The sequence below is a fragment of the Eschrichtius robustus genome, chromosome 1, assembly GCF_028021215.1.
Source record: "Eschrichtius robustus isolate mEscRob2 chromosome 1, mEscRob2.pri, whole genome shotgun sequence".
NCBI lineage: Eukaryota > Metazoa > Chordata > Mammalia > Artiodactyla > Eschrichtiidae > Eschrichtius > Eschrichtius robustus.
The window spans coordinates 120,497,993-120,520,305 of record NC_090824.1 but is presented as its reverse complement, the minus strand read 5'-3'; the positions used below and the strand labels follow the sequence as shown (position 1 = coordinate 120,520,305).

General features: G+C 35.0%; 1 protein-coding gene across 2 annotated transcripts in view; it reads right to left on the bottom strand.

The window, feature by feature from the left end:
- The window catches only part of MINDY2 (MINDY lysine 48 deubiquitinase 2), a 78,613-nt gene that overhangs the window by 22,804 nt on the left and 33,496 nt on the right, over window positions 1-22,313 (bottom strand). For both annotated transcript variants that reach the window (XM_068536344.1, XM_068536353.1), the window contains 3 exons: window positions 16,041-16,199; window positions 7,788-7,890; window positions 1,511-1,653 (listed from right to left, as the gene is read on the bottom strand). In XM_068536344.1, the coding sequence (XP_068392445.1) occupies window positions 1,511-1,653; window positions 7,788-7,890; window positions 16,041-16,199 (405 nt within the window). The remainder of the gene's footprint in view (window positions 1-1,510; window positions 1,654-7,787; window positions 7,891-16,040; window positions 16,200-22,313) is intronic.

The window sequence follows — 22,313 nt, the reverse complement described above, 5'->3', positions numbered from 1 at the left end:
ATAATCATGCTCAATAAATATTTGTTGAATGAATGAATAAAATGTGGACTTGAAGAGAACAGGTAAAGCGAGATGACTTAGCAGTATTTATTATGTAGCAATAATTCTGATTTTGTGGTTCTTTGGCCTTAGATTTTTGAGGCGTATGGATAAATCTGGGCCCATACCTAGCACACATCTAGCTTAAATATGGGAACAATACAAACAAACCCTTGCTATAACTAACAGGGGAGCAGGAGAGCTAGGGCTATAGAGTATTCTTAAATAAGCAAACAAATCATTATTTTACACTACTTTGTGCAATTCACTGATTAAAGTGTTGAAGGAAATACAAAGTCAGATTCCTGACTTCAATAAGCTTACTTTCATTTAGAAAAATGAGACACATTTACATGGAAAGAAAATTGTTAACTAGGTACTCATCAATAAGGGCAAAGTAAGGACAATATGGCCCATAACAAGTAAAGGAGGAAGGGTAGAGTAGTGATCCAGAGCCTTAGCTGCATATTTAAATCACCTGGAAAACATTTTAAAAATACTGTTGCTCAGGTCCCACCTCTACAGATTCTGATTTAGTTGAGTTGGTGGTGGGCTCTGGGCATTGGTATTTTTTTAATAGCTCCCTAGGCAGCTCTAGCATACAATCTGGGTTGAGAACCACTGATTTAAGGAGAGAAGAAGTAGCTTTACTGAAGAGTTAGTATTTAAAATGTTTCTTAAAAGATAGGTGAAATTTGGATAGGCAAAAAGGAGTGAGAATGTTCACATAGGGATTAGGAGTAAGAAACAAAATGGGAAAGCATAAAGTGTGTATGGGGATGGATGACTATTAATGAGTAGACAGATCATTATGGCTGAAGCAAAGTGTTGACACAAGGGGATAATAGAAAATACCTTGCATTTTTATCCTCTAGGCACTGGGTGCTACTAACATTTTTGCAATATTATTGACCTGATCAGAGCAGTATTCTGCCACAGAAGTCTAGAGATAAGTTGATAAACTCCTGTATTAGGTGGTAGCTGTAAAAATGGAAGCATTGAAGAGATAACAAGAGGATTGAATCAGTAAGATTATTTTGGCAAAGCCATAAATGACATGATAAAAAGAATTTAAAGTCACATTGATAACTTAATAATAGAAACACTATCATAAAGACAAATCTTGATTCTTTCTCTAAACTCCTTTAGCCCTCAAATGTAAACATCCATCATTAGCAGTCATCCTAGTTCTAACTCTAGGGTTTATCTTTTTTTTCCTTAGAAAGAAAATAATAAATACATTTTAATGCAGTAATCTGTGAAAATGGAGTTGAGACCTAAATAAAAACAAAAAACTGATTTTAAGTAACAAATTGCTAATCCATTCCACCCTAAAGAATTAATTATTACCTTCATAATTTGATGGTTAAAGAATATTATGCTAAAATTTTTTATTTTGAAGCAGATCATAAGACATCTCTAAATCAAGCTCCTTTAGCTTAGAATAACAGTAGCTATTTCTGTATCATACCTTGTATTTGGTCATGGTGCTAAAATGATTATTCCGAAAGAACACACAAAGTTCTCCTTCCTGAACCGTTGAAGTTAGTTCACATAATCCATGGTATGTCAGTTGAGTGGCTGTGTTATTTAGAAACTGCTCAGCTACAAAGCCTAGGAACCAATGCATAATATTAGATGGAAGAATAATTTCAAAATTTAAAAGCTTTTCTATTTACATTGTGTTCCAAGTATGAAGAAAGGCCAATCAAAATAAGACTCTTTCTACTATAACATGATGGCCCTAAATTGGAGATTTTTTTTTTCTAATTCTGCGATGGAAGATGTGTCTATAGACATTTCCAGGCTAAAGAAACAGTTATCTGAAATTCTTTTTATCAATAAATGTATTTACTTATACCACACCTACTTCCGCAAAGGATTTCATGTGCCTTGCAATAAAAGAAACACACACAATAAAACTAAAACCCAATAAAACAATAAGAAGGTAAGGGTTAGCAATTTAAAAAGTGGGTAGGAGCAAAAGTTAACAACTACTTCCCCAGTGGGTAGGTGTTTAGAAATTAAAAGTAGCCTCAAGAAATTGAGTTGCTTAAGATTTTGACAAAGATCCCAGATAATTTTCAATTCACAAACTGCTCAATTCTTGCCTTAAAACTAAAAGTAGGCATAAAACTGAACAGAAAACAGTGCGGTAACTGATGATATTTTTATCCTAATCTCCTCCAACATATGCTACTCATTATGTAGATATATCAAGTTCAGAAATAGAAATCATCTCTTCTGTTTTCAAACATAATGAGATATAAAGAAACCTTCTGGGGCTTAATTTAAAAGCTATACATATAGTTGATACTCATTATTCACACGGGTTCATATCTGCTAATTTGCCTACTATCTAAAATTTATAACTCCAAAAATCAATACTTGTTGCACTTTCAGGGTCATTCCTGAATATGTGCAAAGCAGCAAAAAAATTGAGTCACCTAACACACACATTCCCCACTGAAGTCAAAATAGGCAATAGTGTGTCACCTTCTTGTTTCAGCTCTCATACTGTGAACAAATGTCATTTTCACATTTTATTTAATGCCACATTTTTCACATTTTGTGAAATTTCTGTGTTTCTTTGGAGTGATTTTTACTGTGTAAAATGGCCCCCAAGCATAATGCTGAAGCTAGTGTTCCTAAGCACACAAAGGTTGTGATGTGCCTTATAGAGACAATGCATATTTTTGCAGCTTCAGCCAGGCATGAGTTACAGAGCTGTTGGATATGAGTTTAATGTTACTGTATCAATAATATATATTAAACAAGGTGTCTCTAAGTGGCATGGACGTATATATACTACCAAATGTAAAACAGATAGCTCGTGGGAAGCAGCCACATAGCACAGGGAGATCAGCTCCGTGCTTTGTGACCACCTAGAGGGATGGGACAGGGAGGGTGGGAGGAGATATGTGGATATATGTATATGTATAGCTGACTCACTTTGATATAAAGCAGAAACTAACACACCATTGTAAAGCAATTATACTCCAATAAAGATGTTACAAAAAATAAATAAGGTGTCTCTCAACAGAAACACACAAAAAACAAGGTTATATATTGATAAGTTGATGAAAATCTTGTGACCAGAGGCTCACAGGAACCTAATGTTGTGTTTCCCCTATGAGCAGTGGTTTGGTATTCACTAATTCAGTGTTCACAGCAACTTCATGGAACATAACTATCAGTAATAATGAGAATCAGTTGTATAAATATTTTAAAAGCCTATATTTCTCTCTTTCCTTTTTTCTCTTCCTTCCTCCTTTTGCTCCCTTTCTTTAAAAAGGAATAGGGGGGAGGAGAATGCTCTAAAAAGTTTTGTAAGTGAGCAGGGAGGTGCAGATATAGGGAGCAAAGATGAATCTGTGTTAAGAAACTGCTGACTCAACAAAAAATTGAAAATAAACTTGGTAGAAACTTGGTAGGGCCAGAGGCAGCTGCATAATATAGATTTATTCCACTCCCTCACTTTTAGTGTCAAGCCATAGCACTTCAAGCTGCAAAGTGGTTGTAAGAAGTTACCAATATATCATACTATTCCAAGGAATTGGTAATGTAGGACAGGAAGTACAAAAAGTTATACAGAAGGCCACAGCCAAAGGAAATTTATAGCTCATTTGCAACTTCCTGGTTTTATACATTTAGAAATAAGACCCGTCCTCAATTATTATCATTACTTTGCTAAATACTAAGTCATTGAGTAGAATGTATTAGTTATATACTAAAGCATTTTCTATTATATAGCATTTAAAAAGTAAGCATTATGCCTGTGCTGAGAAGTACCACTGCTGTCTATAATATCCATGTAACTAAACACTTCCTTCAGAAAGATGTTTCTAAATGTCCCTCCCTTACCTCATTCATACAACATACTCTCTACAAAACCCTTTCAAAAAGATACAAAAATTCAGTGGAGATATAGCACAATGTTACTTTCATGTATGAAATTCAAAAGTTTAACACTAGAAAAGTCTTTCTCAGCTGCCTGTTTCTAGAGAACAGGACATGGATTCAGAGAGAATAAGTGGCTTGCTCAAGGACATAAAACTAGTTATGGCAAAGTGAAGACTGGAACTTAACTGGTATTAATTTATAAAATTTAGTGCTGATTATTATAAATGCAAACAGAACTTTATTTCTCCCCAAACCACAGAGCGTAGACTAATTTAGACTTAGAGAGAAAAATGTTTCCTAATTCTTCTGCCAACTTGTAAACAGTGACACCTGTGTGATTTTAGTGGAACATTCAAAAGCCTAATCTAGTTTCAACTTTTCATAACTAAACAAATTATGGAGTTTCAAAACATAGTATCAGAGATTACTTATTAATTACAAATGGCAAAGGGCATCTTTCCAACAACAAAAAATCTGGTAAATATCACCTTAATCCTATTTGAACATCACCACCAATGGGATAATCAGACATCATGTGCCACCTGATTTGATGCACTAGGCAAGACACAATGTCGCCTATGTAGTATTCCCACGGAAAATATATAACCCAAATCTACTAATGAGGAAACAATCAGATGAATCCAAATTGAGGACTAGTCTATAAAACAACTAGCCTGGACTATAAAGAAAAGTAAATACCACAAAAGACCAAAAAGAAAAGAAAAGAGGATAGGGATCTTCTGTTCTAGATTACAGGAGACTAAATTGATATGATAATTAAATGATACTTGATTGAAACTTACACTGAAAAAACTTAAAAGCTATAAGGGGAATTACTGGGACAACCGGGGAATTTTGAATATAAACAGTATATTAGATAATAGTATTGTATCAATGTTAAATTTCCTGAGATAACTGCATTGTGATTACATAGGAAAATTCTTTGTTCTTAGGAGACAAATATTGGAGAGTTAATGGATAAAGTGCTATATTTGCAATTAATTGTCACATGATTTAGGAAAAAAATTGTGTGTGTGAATACAGAAAGTAAAAATTCAATATGCTAATAATTGGTGAATTTAGATGAAACATATATATGTACAAATATGTATATAGGTACATATATTCATTGTGCTATTCCAGTTTTATGGGTTTGAGTTTTTCCAAAATAAAAGAGAAAGAAAAAGAAAAGGAAATCAATATTATTTAATCAAGAATAATATGAACTCAAACTATAATCTTCAGTGTTTATGGCACATAATAAAAGCTCAATAAGTGAGCTCGAATAAGTGAATATGCTGGAATAATTTCCTTAAGCATATTTTTTTTTTACCTAGAAACAACTGTTAAAGAAGAAATTATTCCTGAGAGATCTTCTGGAATTAAATGACCAGTTATCGTGTAGTCTGGAAACTGGTACTGTGCTATTTTTTTCCTTGTTGATTTTTGCTGCCATGCCACAACCCATCATTATAACTTGATTCAAAAAAGTATTAATATCCAAAAGAGGTAGCAAATAATAAATATTCTATGTACATGTAAAAGTTCTGTACTTTTACTTACAAGGTATTGCCACCAGAAAAAAATAAATGTTCTCTGAAAGAAGTTGAAAGAATATCTAATTCTATTTGACTATTAACTAAATAATATTTCTTTTTCATCAAAAAAGAATGATAGTAAACATATTTCTTGTATTCTACACCTTATGGAGATAAAATATTTGAATTTTTAAAAAATCATCTAAGACCAAAGTTTAATAATTTTTAATAAAGAAGGATTAGAAATAAACCACTTTGGGATATTTTATGATTCAGAAGGAAAGTTACAGTTGTAGGCTAAACAGAAAAAGAAAGCAGACTACTTTGGTTGAACAATATACCCAAGAAAATATGATGAAGAAAATGGAAAAAAAGCTAATTGCTATATTATATAAGAAAAAATGTCCATTGTGGCCTTTTACTTCCTTAATGATTTCATAGTGCCTTATACAAGTAGTCATTGGGATTGAATACTTATTTCAAACAGACTACATATTTGTAATTTCTTATAAACAAAAAACTAGTTTAGCTTTTTAATTGTACTGAATTTCATATATAATTTTTCCTTGACTAGTATGGAAATATGATAAGCAGAATTTCACCATTACAAAATTTATATATCAAGGAATTAATCAGCTCTGATATATATTACCTGAAAATTCTACACCACTAAAGAGGAAGATTCCTACTTGCTTTTACCAAGATGTTCTTCTCAAGTTATCAATTCTATACAAATTAGCTATAGTTTTTTGTTATCCCAGGGATTCAATACCAGAGAAATAATAATAATAGTTGTAAAACCACGTTGAGAAAAAGGAGAAGTGATGAAGGGACTGTTTTTTGGTTGTTGTTCATTCTGCTAGTGTAATAAGTCCTACCCCTGTTACATTGCAGCCTAGCTTGGTGAAAATGCTGTTAACATTAGTGTTTCCCATAGCTTCTTACCTTATAAATATATTCATCCAAATATCACTTATTGGCTGTCATTCCATCTGTTAACACTTTCTGGACCCTATTGTTCTCTCAATTACTATTGAACAGCATACTGAAAGTTACTGAGAAAGTAGGAATCCACAGATGGATACTTTCTTTATAGCCTGCTTTCTAAGAATATTTACAGTAATGAGAGCTTGGATAAAGAATGGAAAGTTCTAGTGAGTGGAATTTTGTTAACTGAGGGAAAACGTTTTTTGTTACAACTTTTGTTGCTCCTCTCTCCCCTAAAATTTAAACTTTGCTGTCTTAGGTTGTAGTGAAAGAGGCGTCACACAAATCAATGATCAATATCACTGAATATCTGTGTGTTTATTGCAAGTAAAAGACTAGATGAGCCTCAACTAACACACTGTGTATTTTCCTGCTACTGGCCTCTTGCATAAACATGTTAAACTTCTGGATAATTGAGTAGTGTAATTAGTTGGGTTCTTATTAATCAATATAGTATGAGATTCATGTACACATCTTCTTTCATATGGTCTTAGGTACTCTTGTAGTCATTTGGTTTTAATTTTTTAAAATGTAGTGACGATAATAAATTTTTATTATACCTCATGTGAAAGAACTGTGTGTCTGCTTCTCACGATTTCTCTTTCTTTTGTTAACCCTTCAAACTGAGGAGAACAGCAGTCTCAGTATTTGTGTACATTTATGAAAAAGTGAAGTGGGTGATGGTGAAGTTATACCCAAATGCTATGGTTCCTGAAAGCACTCTGGTTTCAAATCTGCTCTTCCCTTCACTGACTGGAACACAGCTTAAAAAACAAACGAACAAACAAACACAAAAAAAACACTTCTATGTTGATGAATTTAGCAATTTTTAATTTTAGCTAAGGATTAGGGAAACTGATGATCAAAGGTGTACTCTGATCCAGAATAGAGCTTTAATATACTATATTGTACTGAAATATAAGGTAGCGCTCTACTAAGATGAACACTTGAGTACCATAATACACATCTCAGTCAACAGAAGTATTCAGGATGAATTATAAAGTTCCCTCAGTACTCCCAAATAATAACTCTTTTTTAAAAGAGCAATTATCAGTAACCCTTGGGTAACTGATTATATCAAAGATAGCAAGTGATTCCAAAGACTTTTATTAGAATCCAGGAGTGATTTTACAAAACAAGTAAAAGGGTTCTAGGAAAAACCTTTCACTGGTACCTTTATGAATAATTACTTCTTTTAATTCTCACAGGTAGAATCACTTTTATTTTTTAGAAGTTGTATTTAAGACATTTGAAAGATATTAAATTTTAAGACAAGTTACTTTGCCAAGAGTAAGTCAGATAATAGCAACACTCACCCACCTTCACTAACCAGCTCACTGTTGTCTGACTGCTTACAAGAGATGATCTTCTCCACTAGCTGGTTGTAGCTGCAGTTACCAACAGCTTTTACAATGTCATCAATCTACAAAACAAACAACTGTCTCACTAATCATGATAAAATTAAAAACAATAACAAAGAAACCCATATAACTCTTGAGGGTTTTATTCTAATATAATACTAAATATAAAAGTATTACTTATGAAAAAAGAAAATCAGCACTAAAATCAACACCCAACAGTTTCCAGTTTTGTTTATGGCTCACAATAACGTATTATGAACAATATTGCTTAGCCATATTTCAATTATGCAAAAAATAATAAAATGGAATTATTATATGCAACTTTATTTCTTAAGATTGTAAAGCAAGGCGGGCTTCCCTGGTGGTGCAGTGGTTAAGAATCCACCTGCCAATGCAGGGGACACGGGTTCGAGGCCTGGTCCAGGAAGATCCCACATGTGGTGGAGCAACTAAGCCCGTGTGCCACAACTACTGAGCCTGCGCTCTAGAGCCCTCGAGCCACAACTACTGAGCCCGCTGGCCTAGAGCCCATGCTCTGCAACAACAGAAGCCACCGCAATGAGAAGCCCGTGTACCGCAACAAAGAGTAGCTCCCGCTCACCCCAACTAGAGAAAGCCCAACACAGCCAAAAATAAATAAATAAATAAAATAAATTTTAAAAAAATTTAAAAAAAAGATTGTAAAGCAAGACAAATCTAAAAGATGTTAATTTATGGGATAAACAGGGTTTCCCATTTTATTTGTTACTTAGTTCCTAGCATAGTGGAGATATGAGCAGACATAACTAATGTTATTTTCCTAAAGAAAAGTTAATATATATTAATAAGGGAAAATATTTCCCTCATGATTCTTAGTTGATCTTTGTCTGTGAAGGTACAGTAGAAAAATAAATTCAAAGTTTTAAGGTATAGGAAAATAAAATTGGGCATCTCTACTCTCCTTCCATATACTTTGCTTTTACTATTGAAGCAAAATAGATATCTGCTGTCTAAACAACTTACTTTGATTGCCCTCCCATCCCTAAAATATATTTATTTGTAAATTATTACATGTACTTAATTAATATATTAATTAACACAAATTAATACAATGAGATAAAAAAAAAGAGAGGCAATGTTTTCTTTCCACATCCAAATGATCTTCATGAATACCTACTCTTTGAATACCACAAGAACTGACAGATCTGCACAATAGTAAGGGCAGTGGTTTTCAAACTGGGAGCTTTTTAAAAAGCTAAAAGAATTCAAAACTCAAGTTGTTTCTCAAGTGCCTAAGTTTTCATTCCACTGCTGCCTAGCAAAGTTTGAGAACAACTTCTCTAGGTTATAATTTTTCTTTGTTCCTGCAAAATTCAAGGATGGTAAAAGCCTCTTAACCATCCAAGTGGGACTGACGGTTGGCTAAAGATCAGTTAATTGAATAAATTAAAGCAGGAAACTGTGGAAAATGTTACATACATATCTTAAACAGTTCATGTTAGCTTAAAACACACAAATGTATTCACTTGTCAACCTTCTGATACAGAGCCAAATAAGGCCGTTTCTTTGAAAGTGGATCTTTTGGCTATGATTCTAGGTAAATGACACAAAAGAATATGCCTTTCAGTTTTCATTTACTTAAAATGAAAACTTAGACCCTTAAGAAGCAGTTTGAGAGCACAATCCCTTTATATTTTCATTATTTTTTGTAACACCTTTACTGATTACAGCAATTTTCTTTAGTGACTCAACTTCATTGTCTTTCCAAAGAACTGAATTTTCAATCCTAAGGAATACATAAAAATACACCTAGAATAATAAATACATGATCAATATATAAAAATCAGTTGTACTACTATAGACTAGCAACGAAAAATACAAAGATTTCAAATTTCATAGGCAGGATCTCTACATTAATATTTCATTCAGTTAATTCATTTGGATGCCTTTTATGCACTACTATGCACCAGGTGCTGTTAGAGAAACTGAAGACTCAGCAGTGAATAAAATAGATGGTCTATGCTTTCATAAAGTTTATATTCTAGAGAAAGGACAAACAATAAACCAAATAAGCAAAAATATAACATACTAGGTAGCTGTATGTAGTGGTATGCAGCTGTTCTTTGTTTCCATTGTACTATAGCATTCCATAGTATGAATATACTATAATACATTTATTCATTCATCTTTTGATGGCTATTCAAGTTGTCTTCAGTTTGGGGCGATGACAAATAATACTGTTATGAACATTCCTGTACATTTATCCTGTTTCACAAATCTAGTTTCTCTAGGGAATTTGCCTTGTCAAATTCTTGAGTCTTATCCTCAACTTTACTAGATAATTCCAAACTGCTTTCCAAAGGAGGTAGTCAATTTACATTTTCATTAGCATGGAATGAAAATTCTCTATACTGCATATCTTCTCCAATATTTAGTATTGTCAGACTTCTAAATGTCAGCCAGTCTGATGGGTGTGTAGTCGTATCTCATTTACGTTTTAATCTGCATTTCCCTGATGACTAGTTCATATGTTCACTGGTCATTTGGGTATCCATTTTTGTGAAGTGTCTCTTCAAATCCTTTTTGAAGAATTTTAGCTTTGTTAATCTTCTTTATTATATATTTACCTTCCATTTTAATACTTTTGCTCTTAAGATAGATATAAAGCTCATTAATTTTCAGTCTCATTATTCCTTAATATTCGATTTTCGGGCTTTAAAAACCCCTTTAAAAACTGTCTTAGCTAAAAAAAAAAACTGTTTCAGCTAAACCTCACAAGTTTTGATATAGATTTAGTTGTTGTGTAGTTTAAAATATACTTTAAGTTTCATTATGATTTTTTGATCCAGACAGTCCCTACTGTTCTTTTCTGCTGATTTCTAGTTTACTTGCACTGTGGTCAGAGACTATTCTGTACTTCATATATTTTAAATCCTTAAAAATTTGTTGAAACTTGCTTTATGGTCCAGCATTAGTTCAATTTTTGTAAATTTCATGAGTGGATGAAAAGAATATATAGTCAGGTTCATAAAAAACAAGGAAAGACTGAAAAAATGGCAGAGACAAGGGGAGACTAGGAAGATACAATGATTAAAATGCAATGTGATACCCTGGATTGGATTCTGGAACAACAACAACAAAAAAATTAGTGAAAAAATTAGTGAAATGCGAAGACTAATATAGTTAACAGTAATGTACCAACACTAAATTTCTAAGTTTTGACACATGTACTATGGTCATGTAAGATTCGGGGAAACTGAGAAGCATGTATGGCCATTCTGAATAATATCTTTGCAACTTTCCTGTAAATCTGGAATTATTCAAAAACAAAAAGTTCATTAAACGTTTTTAAAGAATGTATGTTCATTAGGTTCTCTTTTCTGCTTCTATCAATTACAGTGAAAGGTATATTAAAATCTCCCAGTATGACAATTTCTTTCTTCTTATAATTCTGTTAAATTTTGCTTTATGTACTTTGAGGTTATGTTATTAGATGCATACAAATTTTGCTTTCCATTGTTAAAAACTGACCTTTATTCTTTGTGGCAATTCCCATGGGTCCAAGGAATAAACAGTCAATCAGGGTATTTACTTTCCAGGTGTCTCCAGGCACATACAAATTTAAAATGATTATATCTTCTTGGCAAATTAAACATTCTATTATTAGTAATGCTTTTTGACTTAAAAGTCTGTTCTTTCTGATATTACTATAGATACACCAGCTTTCTTTTGATTAGCAACAGTATGGCATCTCTTTTTTCTCTTTTTATTTGCAATCTTTCTGTTTAACTTCAGACTGTTTTATATATGTCTCTTGTAACAGCAACTATATATATTTTAATCCGGCCTCAGAATCATTGTCTTTTAACTAAAGCATTTAGTCCTATTGACACTTACTATAATTATTCATATATTTGAATTTATTAAATCTACCATTCCTTTACCTCCCTTTCTTCCTTCTTTTAGGATTAATTTTCCCCCTTCTACTAATATAGAAGTTATCCACTATGTTTTCTATTCTTTTCACGGTTACTCCAAAAGACCATTATCCAATAGAGTACACTGTAATAATGGAAATATTCCAAATCTTTGTTGCCCAGTAAGACATCCACTAGCCACACGTGGCTACTGAGCAATTGAAATGTGTCTAGTGAAACTTAAGAAGTAAATATTAATTAAGTTTAAATAGCAACAGTTGGCTACCATGTTGGTCAGAGAAGTTATAGGAACTATCACATCTACCCCTATCATATCAAATTCAGAAGTTAATACTCTCTTCTTGAACAATTAATTCTAGGCCCTTAGAATATTTTACCCTTCTCCCAACTTATGTTATTATTTTTGCATATGCTAATGTTTTTTAAACCCCAAAAGATAATGTTATTATTTAATACAGTCAACAACCGTTTATATTTATCATGTTATTTTTCTCTCTATTCACTCTTCCATCTGGGATCACTTTCCTTCTTTTCAAAATCCTTGCGTAGAATTTCCATTAATGATAGTCTGCTGGCAGGAAACTATCTTAATTAATCTAAAAATGACTTTATTTCTCTCCATTCTTGAAAGATAATTTTTCTGGGAATAGGAAATAGGTTAGTATTTGTCTTCTTTCAGCACATTGAATGTATGATTTCCACTGTCATGACTTCCAATGCTGCTCTTTTTTTAAAAAATTAATTAATTACTTTATTTATTTATTTATTTTTGGCTGAGTTGGGTCTTTGTTGCTGCACGTGGGCTTTCTCTAGTTGCGGTGAGCGGGGGCTACTCTTTGTTGTGGTGTCCGGGCTTCTCATTTCGTTGGCTTCTCTTGTTGCAGAGCACAGGCTCTAGGCATGCGGGCTTCAGTAGTTGTGGCTCGTGAGCTAGTTGCTCCGTCGCATGTGGGATCTTCCTGGACCGGGGCTTGAACCCATGTCCCCTGCATTGGCAGGCGGATTCTTAACCACTGTGCCACCAGGGACGCCCCCAGTGCTGCTCTTAAAGAGTTAATTATCAATTAATAATGGAGAAACACCTTCCCGTGGCTGAACTATGGTGCCCGCCCACCATCCAGAGAATGACTGACATTTATTTGCAAGATAATTATTTGCAGTACACATAATCATAATACAAAGAACTAGCCAGTTCTGAGAGATATTTCATAGAGACCTATGGATTTCAAATTTTGCCTTGTTCTGTTTTCTTTCTCAGCATCAGAATCCTTCTGTCACAAAACAAGTAAGTAAAATAGATAAAAAGCACAGCTCTCAGGCCCAAGAGTTTGAAAACCACTGTGTAGACCAGAAAAGTCTGATGAAAATTTTCTGTCCTATATTAGAGTACCTTTTTTTCTTTAAGCATATGAATTCAACTGTTTGCCAGGCAATATGTAGCTACACATATAGTCAGAGGGATGATCTGAGTCCAGTTTTTAAGAACTCAGGCTTAAGTTCCTTAGGTCATAAGTTCATCCTCCTCAAGAATCTAGGCTACCTGGCATTGCCATCTGCCAGGATCCAACATGACTCACCTTGGAGGTTTCAGATGCTGGACATATTTAGACTTTTCAGTGATGTTCTCAGAGACAGAGTGCCAAAAAAAATACACATGCCCTGCTTACAGTAAGCCACCCTTTCACTGCCCAGAATACCAGTTACCTTTACCAAAGGACAGGGATGAAGAAACACTACCAAATCCTTGCTATTATGATCTCTCCTCCCCTATAGGTAATGCATGCATGCATGCATGCATGCATGTTTCATTCCATCAGTTAATATCTATTGAGAACCTACTATGTTCCAGGCACTGTTCTTAACAATGAGAAATAAGAGCCCAGCTCTTAGAAAACGTACACTCAGACTTCCCTGGTGGCGCAGTGGTTAAGAATCTGCCTGCCAGTGCAGGGGACACGGGTTCGAACCCTGGTCCGGGAAGATCCCACATGCCGCAGAGCAACTAAGCCCGTGCACCACAACTACTAAGCCTGCGCTCTAGAGCCCACAAGCCACAACTACTGAGCCTGCATGCCACAACTACTGAAGCCCGCGTGCCTAGAGCCCATGCTCCTCAACAAGAGAAGCCACCACAATGAGAAGTCTGCGCACTGCAACGAAGAGTAGTCCCTGCTCGCTGCAACTAGAGAAAGCCCATGCACAGCAACGAAGACCCAACGCAGCCAAAAAAATAATAATAAATGAAATAAATAAATTAATCAATTAAAAAACAACAACAAAAACATACACTCTACTGGGAGATGAGAGTCAATCAAGTAAATAAATAAATAATAATTCTAGATAATGACTGGGGGAAAAGAGGGTGACTAATTTCAACAAGGGAAGGCCTCTCTAACAAGGTGATATCTGACCTAAGACCTGAATAATGAGGAACTAGAAATGGGGAGATCTGGGAGAACAATGTGTTAGGGTAGTAAAACAGTGTTCCACAGTGGGCAATCAGCTAGTACAAAAACCCAAGCTAGAAATGAGCTTGGTATGTCTGAAAAATAGAAAGGCAGCTGGTGTTGTTGGAGGGTAGTAAAAAGGTGGGAGAATTACACGAGGTGAAGTTTGACAGGAGGCAGAGTCTAGATCACGCAGTATATCATAAAAACTCTAATAAAGATTTTGTATCTTATTTTAAAGAACAAAATAATGCCATTTGAAGCAACATGGATGGACCCAGAGATTGTCATGCTGACTGAAGTAAGTCAGATAAAGACATATATCATATGATGTCGCTTATATGTGGTATCTAAAAAAATGGTACAAATGCACTTATTTACAAAATAGAAATAAAGGACTTCCCTGGTAGTGCAGTGGTTAAGACTCTGCCTGCCAATGCAGGGGACACGGGTTTGAGGCCTGGTGTGGGAAGATCCCATATGCCGTGGAGCAACTAAGCCCGTGTGCCACAACTACTGAGCCTGTGTTCTGGAACCTGCAAGCCACAACTACTGAGCCCATGCGCCACAACTACTGAAGCCCGCATGCTCTAGGGTCTGCGTGCTGCAACTACTGAAGCCTGCACGCCTACAGCCCGTGCTCCGCAACAAGAGAAGCCACTGCAATGAGAAGCCCGCGCATGGCAACAGAGAGTACCCCCACTTGCCACAACTAGAGAAAGCCCGCACACAGCAATGAAGACCCAACACAGCCAAAAATAAATAAATAATAAAATTAAAAATAAACAGAAATAGAGTCACAGACGTAGAAAACAGACTTATGGTTACCAGGGGGCAAAGTGGGGGGAGGGTTAAATTGGGAGATTGGGCTTGACATATACACACTACTATATATAAAATAGATAACTAATAAGGACCTACTGTATAGCACAGGGAACTCTACTCAGTACTCTCTAATGGACTATATGGGAAAAGAATCTAAAAAAGAGTGGATATATGTACATGTATAACTGATTCACTTTGCTGTACACCTGAAACCAACACAAAACTGTAAATCAAATATACGCCAATAAAAAGTGAAAAAAAAAAAAAGATTTTGTATCTTATTTTAGTTACACTGGAGGCTTTTAAGGAAAAGAGTAGGGCGCAGGGATAAAGGGGAGGGTTTATTTCACAAAGATCACTCTGACTGCCAAGACAATTCACTGGGGGAAAGAATAACCTTTTCAACAAATGGGGCTGGTACAACTGAATATCCACATGCAGAAGAATAAACTTGGATCCCTTCCCCAAACCATATACACAAATCAACTCAAAATGGATCATACTCCTAAATTAAGCACTAAAACTATATACTCTATACTTACATACTTTATATATTATAAATATACAAAGAACTCTTAGAACCCAGTAACAAAAAGACAAATAGCCCAATTAAAAATGGGCAAGAGATCTGCAGATATTTCTCTAAAGAAGATATACAAATGGCTCATAAGCACATGAAAAGATGATCAACATCATTAGTCATTAGAGAAATGCAAACAAATCCACACTGAGATACAACTTTACACCTACTAGGATGGCTGTAATCAAAAAGATAACAATAACAAGTGTTGGTGAGGATGTGGACTCAGCTTCGTAGTTGGCCTCTAACTCCATGAAATTATAGTCAGAAGTCTTGGGCAGAGTTAGCAGTCTGGAGGACTGTGCTCTTAACCTCACAATGTGGCTAATTTCATGTAAAAGCACAAAAACATAAGTATCAGAAAATATAAATCTAGATTAATTTGCCAAATTAATAGATTTTTACTATATTTGTGTTCATATAATTTAAGATTTTCTACTTACCTGAGGGTCCACTAGCCATCCATGGTACAAAGGAATATCAAGAAGATCAAATACTATGCATTCTGGTGTATATTCAAACACTCGAACACCAGTGAATTTTACATTTACATCCAAGCCTGTCTGTAGTTTGTGCAGTACTGCCATAGCATCACTCATATTCTGAAAACAGAAAGGGGAAGAGAAAAAATGAGGAAAATCAAACAACAACAAAAAAGATATTTAAATGCAGGCACATTTACTACAAATTTTCCATTTTATCCAATTTATTCATCCCTTCAATTTTTATTATTAAGTACCTACTATGTGCCAGGCACTAGTATGAGTTCTAACGATAAAATAGTGGATAAAACAAAGTTCCTGATCTCATGGAACTAACATTCTACTATGAGAGACAAATACATAAATTATAAAGTCAAGTATTAGCAAGAAAAATTGAACAGGATAAGGATGTACAGAGTGAGAGGGGTGAGGGACCTATTTTTAGATCAGGAAGTCCAAAGACAAAATTTCTAGTCAAAGAGGAAGGCCTCTCCCACTTCTAGGTATATTCCTAAAAGAATTGAAAGAATTTAAAGCATCGTCTTGAAGAGAGATATGTGTACACCCATATGCATTGCAGCATTATTCACAACAGCCAAGAGGTGGAAGCAGCTCAAATGTTCATTAACAGATAAATGGATAAAGGGAACATAGTATACATATACAATGGACTATTATTCAGCCTTAAAAAAAAAAAAGAAGGAAATCCTATTACATGCTACAACATGGATGAAACTTGAGGACATTATGCTGAGTGAAATAAGCTGCTGCAAAAGAACAAATACTGTATGACTCCACTTATGTGAGGTATCTAGAGTAGTCAAAATCATGGAAATAGAAAGTAGAATGGTACTTGTCAGGAGCTGGAGGGAGGGAGATCTGGAGAGTTGTTCAACGAGTATAGAATTTTAGTTTTACAAGATGAAAATGTCCTAGAGATGTTACACAAGAATATAAATACAGTTAACACGACAAAACTGTACACTTAAAAATGGTTAAGAGAGTAAATTTTATATTACGTTTTTTAACCACAATTTAAAAAAAAGAAAGAAAGAAAAAGAAATGAGCTATCAAGCCATGAACAGACATGGAGAAAATTTACATGTACATTACTAAGTGAAAGAAGCCAATCTGAAATATATTGTATGATTCCAAATGACACAGTGGGAAAAGGCAAAACGATGGAGACAGTAAAAAGATCAGTGGTTGCCAGGGGTTAGGAGGAGGGAGGGATGTACTGGCAGAGCACTGCGGATTTTTACGGCAGTGAAAACTATTCTGTAGGATACTATAAAGGTGGATACATGTCATTATACATTTCTCAAAACCCAAAGAATGTATAAACACCAAGAGTGAACCCTAATGTAAACTATGGACTTTGGGTAATAATTATGTATCAATGTAAATGGTGGGAGATGAAGTCTGAGAGAAAGAGGCTGGATCACAAAGACTTGTTGGTCAAATTAAAGAGTTGTTCTGTCCACATCAGTTTTCTCAATAAACACGGTCATGTAAGTGTGTAATGAAGACTATTTTAAAACATGTTTTTCTAAACGCTTTAATATATTAAATATGGACATAATGTAGAGGGTATGTTTGATGGAACAAATAAAAACCAATATATAAAATTTGATAAAATTTTATTGAATCCCTACTGTTGATCAGACACTGTGCTACATACTAAAGATATAAAATAGCAGTAGACTATAGCCTACTGGAGGGCTTATAGTAGAAAGGGTGAACATGAAATAAATCCTTTTACATTAAAATTAGGGACTCTCACTGAAATCTGAGAAGGACAAATTTAGGTCATAATAACAAAGTTCTGTTTTACCAATTAACTTATAAAATTCCATGCTAAGAGACTATACAGACTGAAAACAAATTATTCAAATGTTTTAAATTTATGAATGAAGAACTTATAACAGGATAACACTGTTATATACTCTTTGGCTTTTGTCAGTTTCACCTCTAATAAGTATAATCCCCTAAAACAATATATTTTCTCAGTCTTCCTAAAAGTTGAACCCTTGAAAACAATCAGCTCACATTTTTTTCCTTTCAGTGTTTTAAAACTTCTCCTAAAGTCATAACAATGATGAATGTGAGAAAATAGTAACAATAATGAGCCACTGTAGGATTATAGCTCTACTATTGATACTACTGATTTTTTTCTGCTATTTGTTAAATTCTTAGTTGCCAATCATCCAGTTTCCTTCAGGGGGAAGTATAATTTCTAACAGCTCCTGGACTCAAGCTTATACCTTTATGTATCTTCTAAATTTTTAATAGATTATATAATGTTAAAATAAGTTAATACACTTAATAATCTCCATAAATAAAACTGATAAAAATAAACAAATTTATAAACAAAGAGTTAAAAGGAGTATTTTGCCATCTTGTTCCTGAATCCAAATGGGTGCTTACAAGAAAGGATTACTACTCCTTTAAGCCAGTAGTTCAACTGTTTCTTAGAATTTTTCTTAAATGTACTGTTAACGTGGTGAAATTTTTAATTTAAATATAAGATATATTTTAAAAATATATTTGCAGTCATATAAAAACCTGTCATAAACACACACACACACACACACAGTATTTTCTTGTGTTGTCATCATTAAGCAAAACTGAAAAAAATATGCTCTTTGTTTATATTATGATTTCTGGTAAAAGGGTTTTTAATTAGGAAGACTGCAGCTGTGCATTGGTCTTTCTAAAATTTAGGCTTAAACATTTCTGCTTACACAAAATCATACAAAAAGAACATTGTTACATCACACTTGTGGAACATTAAACACTAGCTTAGACTCAGTCTTATCAGCTTGGTACATACTATCCTCAAAACTAATGGTAATGCAATCACAATACCTTATAAATAGTTTTAGAGCTTATTTTAAATGCAGGGTACTTTCTGTCTGACATGTTTATAAGAAATGCAAGTGGTTGTTAGTGTCTGTTTCAACTTTGAAGCAAAACTTTACTTCCAATCATTTTCCAAGAGTCTAGATCACCTTAATGGAAACATATCCTGAGACTGCAAAACAGACTTGAAACAAAGGGCTGATATCATTTGCAAGTACTCATCACTCAAGATTTTCTCAAAAAACAAATACCGTATGCTAACACATATGTATGGAATAAAAAAAAATGGTTCTGATGAACCTAGGGGCAGGACAGGAATAAAGACGCAGACATAGAGAATGGACTTGAGGACATGGGGATGGGGAAGGGTAACCTGGGACGAAGTGAGAGAGTAGCACTGACATATATACACTACCAAATGTAAAATAGATAGCTAGTGGGAAGCAGCTGCATAGCACAGGGAGATCAGCTTGGTGCTTTGTGACCACCCAGAATGGTGGGATAGGGAGGGTGGGAGGGAGACGCAAGAGGGAGGGGATATGGGGATATATGTATACATATAGCTGATTCACTTTGTTATACAGTAGAAACTAACACAACATTGTAAAGCAATTATACTTCAAATAAAGATGTTAAAATAAATAAATAAATAAAAAATATTTTCTCAAGACTGTGCAACAGAAATAAAATGAATTTTGAGGTTAATGTGAAACTGCAACTACGATCCATAATTTCTAATTTCAAGTTTTTGTATTAATCATAATAGCCTTGTTGATTTCAATAAGAAATGATACAAATTTGATAAATAAACGATATAAATTTAACCATAACACTTTATAATTATAAAATATTTACTGGTTTTATATGTTGAAGGTTAGCCTAAGATTTCATTTGAAAAGAAGTTTCCATTGTGAAAAATGTTTGGAAATCCTTGCTTTAAGCTACGAATTCGATAGAATTTAAATGTTTTAGCATACCTATTTGGCTTTAGCTATGGATTTCCTACCTTACACAGTGATGAAATGCAACATACTGGCTTTTCCATTTTATTAGGACTAGATTATCTGAACATTCAAATTCAAGAAATTTTGCAATACCAAATGAATTTTGTTTTCTTTTTGCCATTTGGATACTGGTGAAAGTATGTAGTAAGGGTTACTTTGAAAGTAAACATAAAGGTTCCAATGATGTCTGTTTCTTCCCTGCCTGATACTTCTTCCACCGTAAGAACCTGACTTCTTCTTGACTTCCATTGTCAAACAAAGGAAGAATACTGAAGAAAATGAAGCTCTGCTTGCTTTCTTACAGCTCCAATAATTTTGAGCCCAGTGGTCCCCTCCTATATTACAGAATAGTATCTCTAAAGAACATGCCAAGCAATGTAGGCACATTGAAACTATGAAACAGCAGATTTAGTCCTAATGACATACCCCAGACATCATTTGCTGAACTGTTTCCTACATATAATTTAATCGTAAAATATACACAAATGAGGAAAGATAAATCAATAACAAATTCACTTGAAAGTCAATTTTTTCAAGGAAAATACCAAGTTATCATTCTACATAGGTGTGTAGAATGATATCTATGTTTCATTCTACATTGCATATAGGTTCACATAAAAGAGAGATCAGCAAACTATGGCCTGTGGGTCAAATAAGGCTGTGAGCTAAGAATGGTTTTTACATTTTTAAAAGGGTGTAAAAAGAGAAAACAAAGAATATGCCCAAAAAGCCACTGAGACTCCCTCTTGCAAGAGCACCGGAATCACAACCAACTGCTGAACAATCATGGACAGGAAGACACTGGAACTCACCAAAAAAGATACCCCACATCCAAAGACGAAGGAGAAGCCGCAGTGAGACGGTAGGAGGGGCGCAATCACAATAAAATCAAATCCCGTAACTGCTGGGTGGGTAACTCACAGACTGGAGAACACTTATACCACAGAAGTCCACCCACTGCAGTGAAGGTTCTGAGTCCACATCAGGCTTCCCAACCTGGGGGTCCAGCAACGGGAGGAGGAATTCCTAGAGAATCAGACTTCGAAGACTAGCAGGATTTGATTGCAGGACTTTGACAGGACTGGGGAAACAGAGACTCCACTCTTGGAGGGAACACACAAAGTAGTGTGCACATCGGGACCCAAGGGAAGGAGCAGTGACCCCATAGGAGACTGAACCAGACCTACCTGCTAGTGTTGGAGGGTCTCCTGCAGAGGCGGGAGGTGGCTGTGGCTTACTGTGGGGACAGGGGCACTGGCAGCAGAAGTTATGGGAAGTACTCCTTGGCGTGAGCCCTCCCAGAGTCTGCCATTAGCCCCACCAAAGAGCCGGGTAGGCTCCAGTGCTGGGTCGCCTTAGGCCAAACAACCAACAGGGAGGGAACCCAGCCCCACCCATCAGCAGACAAGTGGATTAAAGTTTTACTGAGATCTGCCCACCAGAGCAACACCCAGCTCTACCCACCACCAGTCCCTCCCATCAGGAAGCTTGCACAAGCCTCTTAGATAGCCTCATCCACCACAGAGCAGACAGCAGAAGCAAGAAGAACTACAATTCTGCAGCCTGTGGAAGGAAAACCACATTCACAGAAAGATAGACAAAATGAAAAGGCAGAGGACTTTGTACCAGATGAAGGAACAAGATAAAACCCCAGGAAAACAACTAAATGAAGTGGAGACAGGCAACCTTCCAGAAAAAGAATTCAGAATAATGATAGTGAAGATGATCCAGGACCTCGGAAAAAGAATGGAGGCAAAGATCAAGAAGATGCAAGAAATGTTTAACAAAGGCCTAGAAGAATTAAAGAACAAACACCTACAAGAGTTAAAAAACAAACAAACAGAGATGAACAATACAATAACTGAAACGAAAAATACACTAGAAGGAATCAATAGCAGAATAACTGAGGCAGAAGAACGGATAAGCGGCCTGGAAGACAGAATGGTGGAATTCACTGCCGTGGAACAGAATAAAGAAAAAAGAATGAAAAGAAATGAAGACAGCCTAAGAGACCTCTGGGACAACATTAAACGCAACAACATTCGCCTTATAGGGGTCCCATAAGGAGAAGAGAGAGAGAAAGGATCCAAGAAAATATGTGAAGAGATTATAGTCAAAAACTTCCCTAACATGGGAAAGGAAATAGCCACCCAAGTATAGGAAGTGCAGAAAGTCCCAGGCAGGATAAACCCAAGGAGAAACATGCCGACACACATAGTAATCAAATTGACAAAAATTAAAGACAAAGAAAAATTATTGAAAGCAACAAGGGAAAAACGACAAATAACATACAAGGGAACTCCATAAGGTTAACAGCTGATTTCTCAGCAGAAACTCTACAAGCCAGAAGGGAGTGGCACAATATATT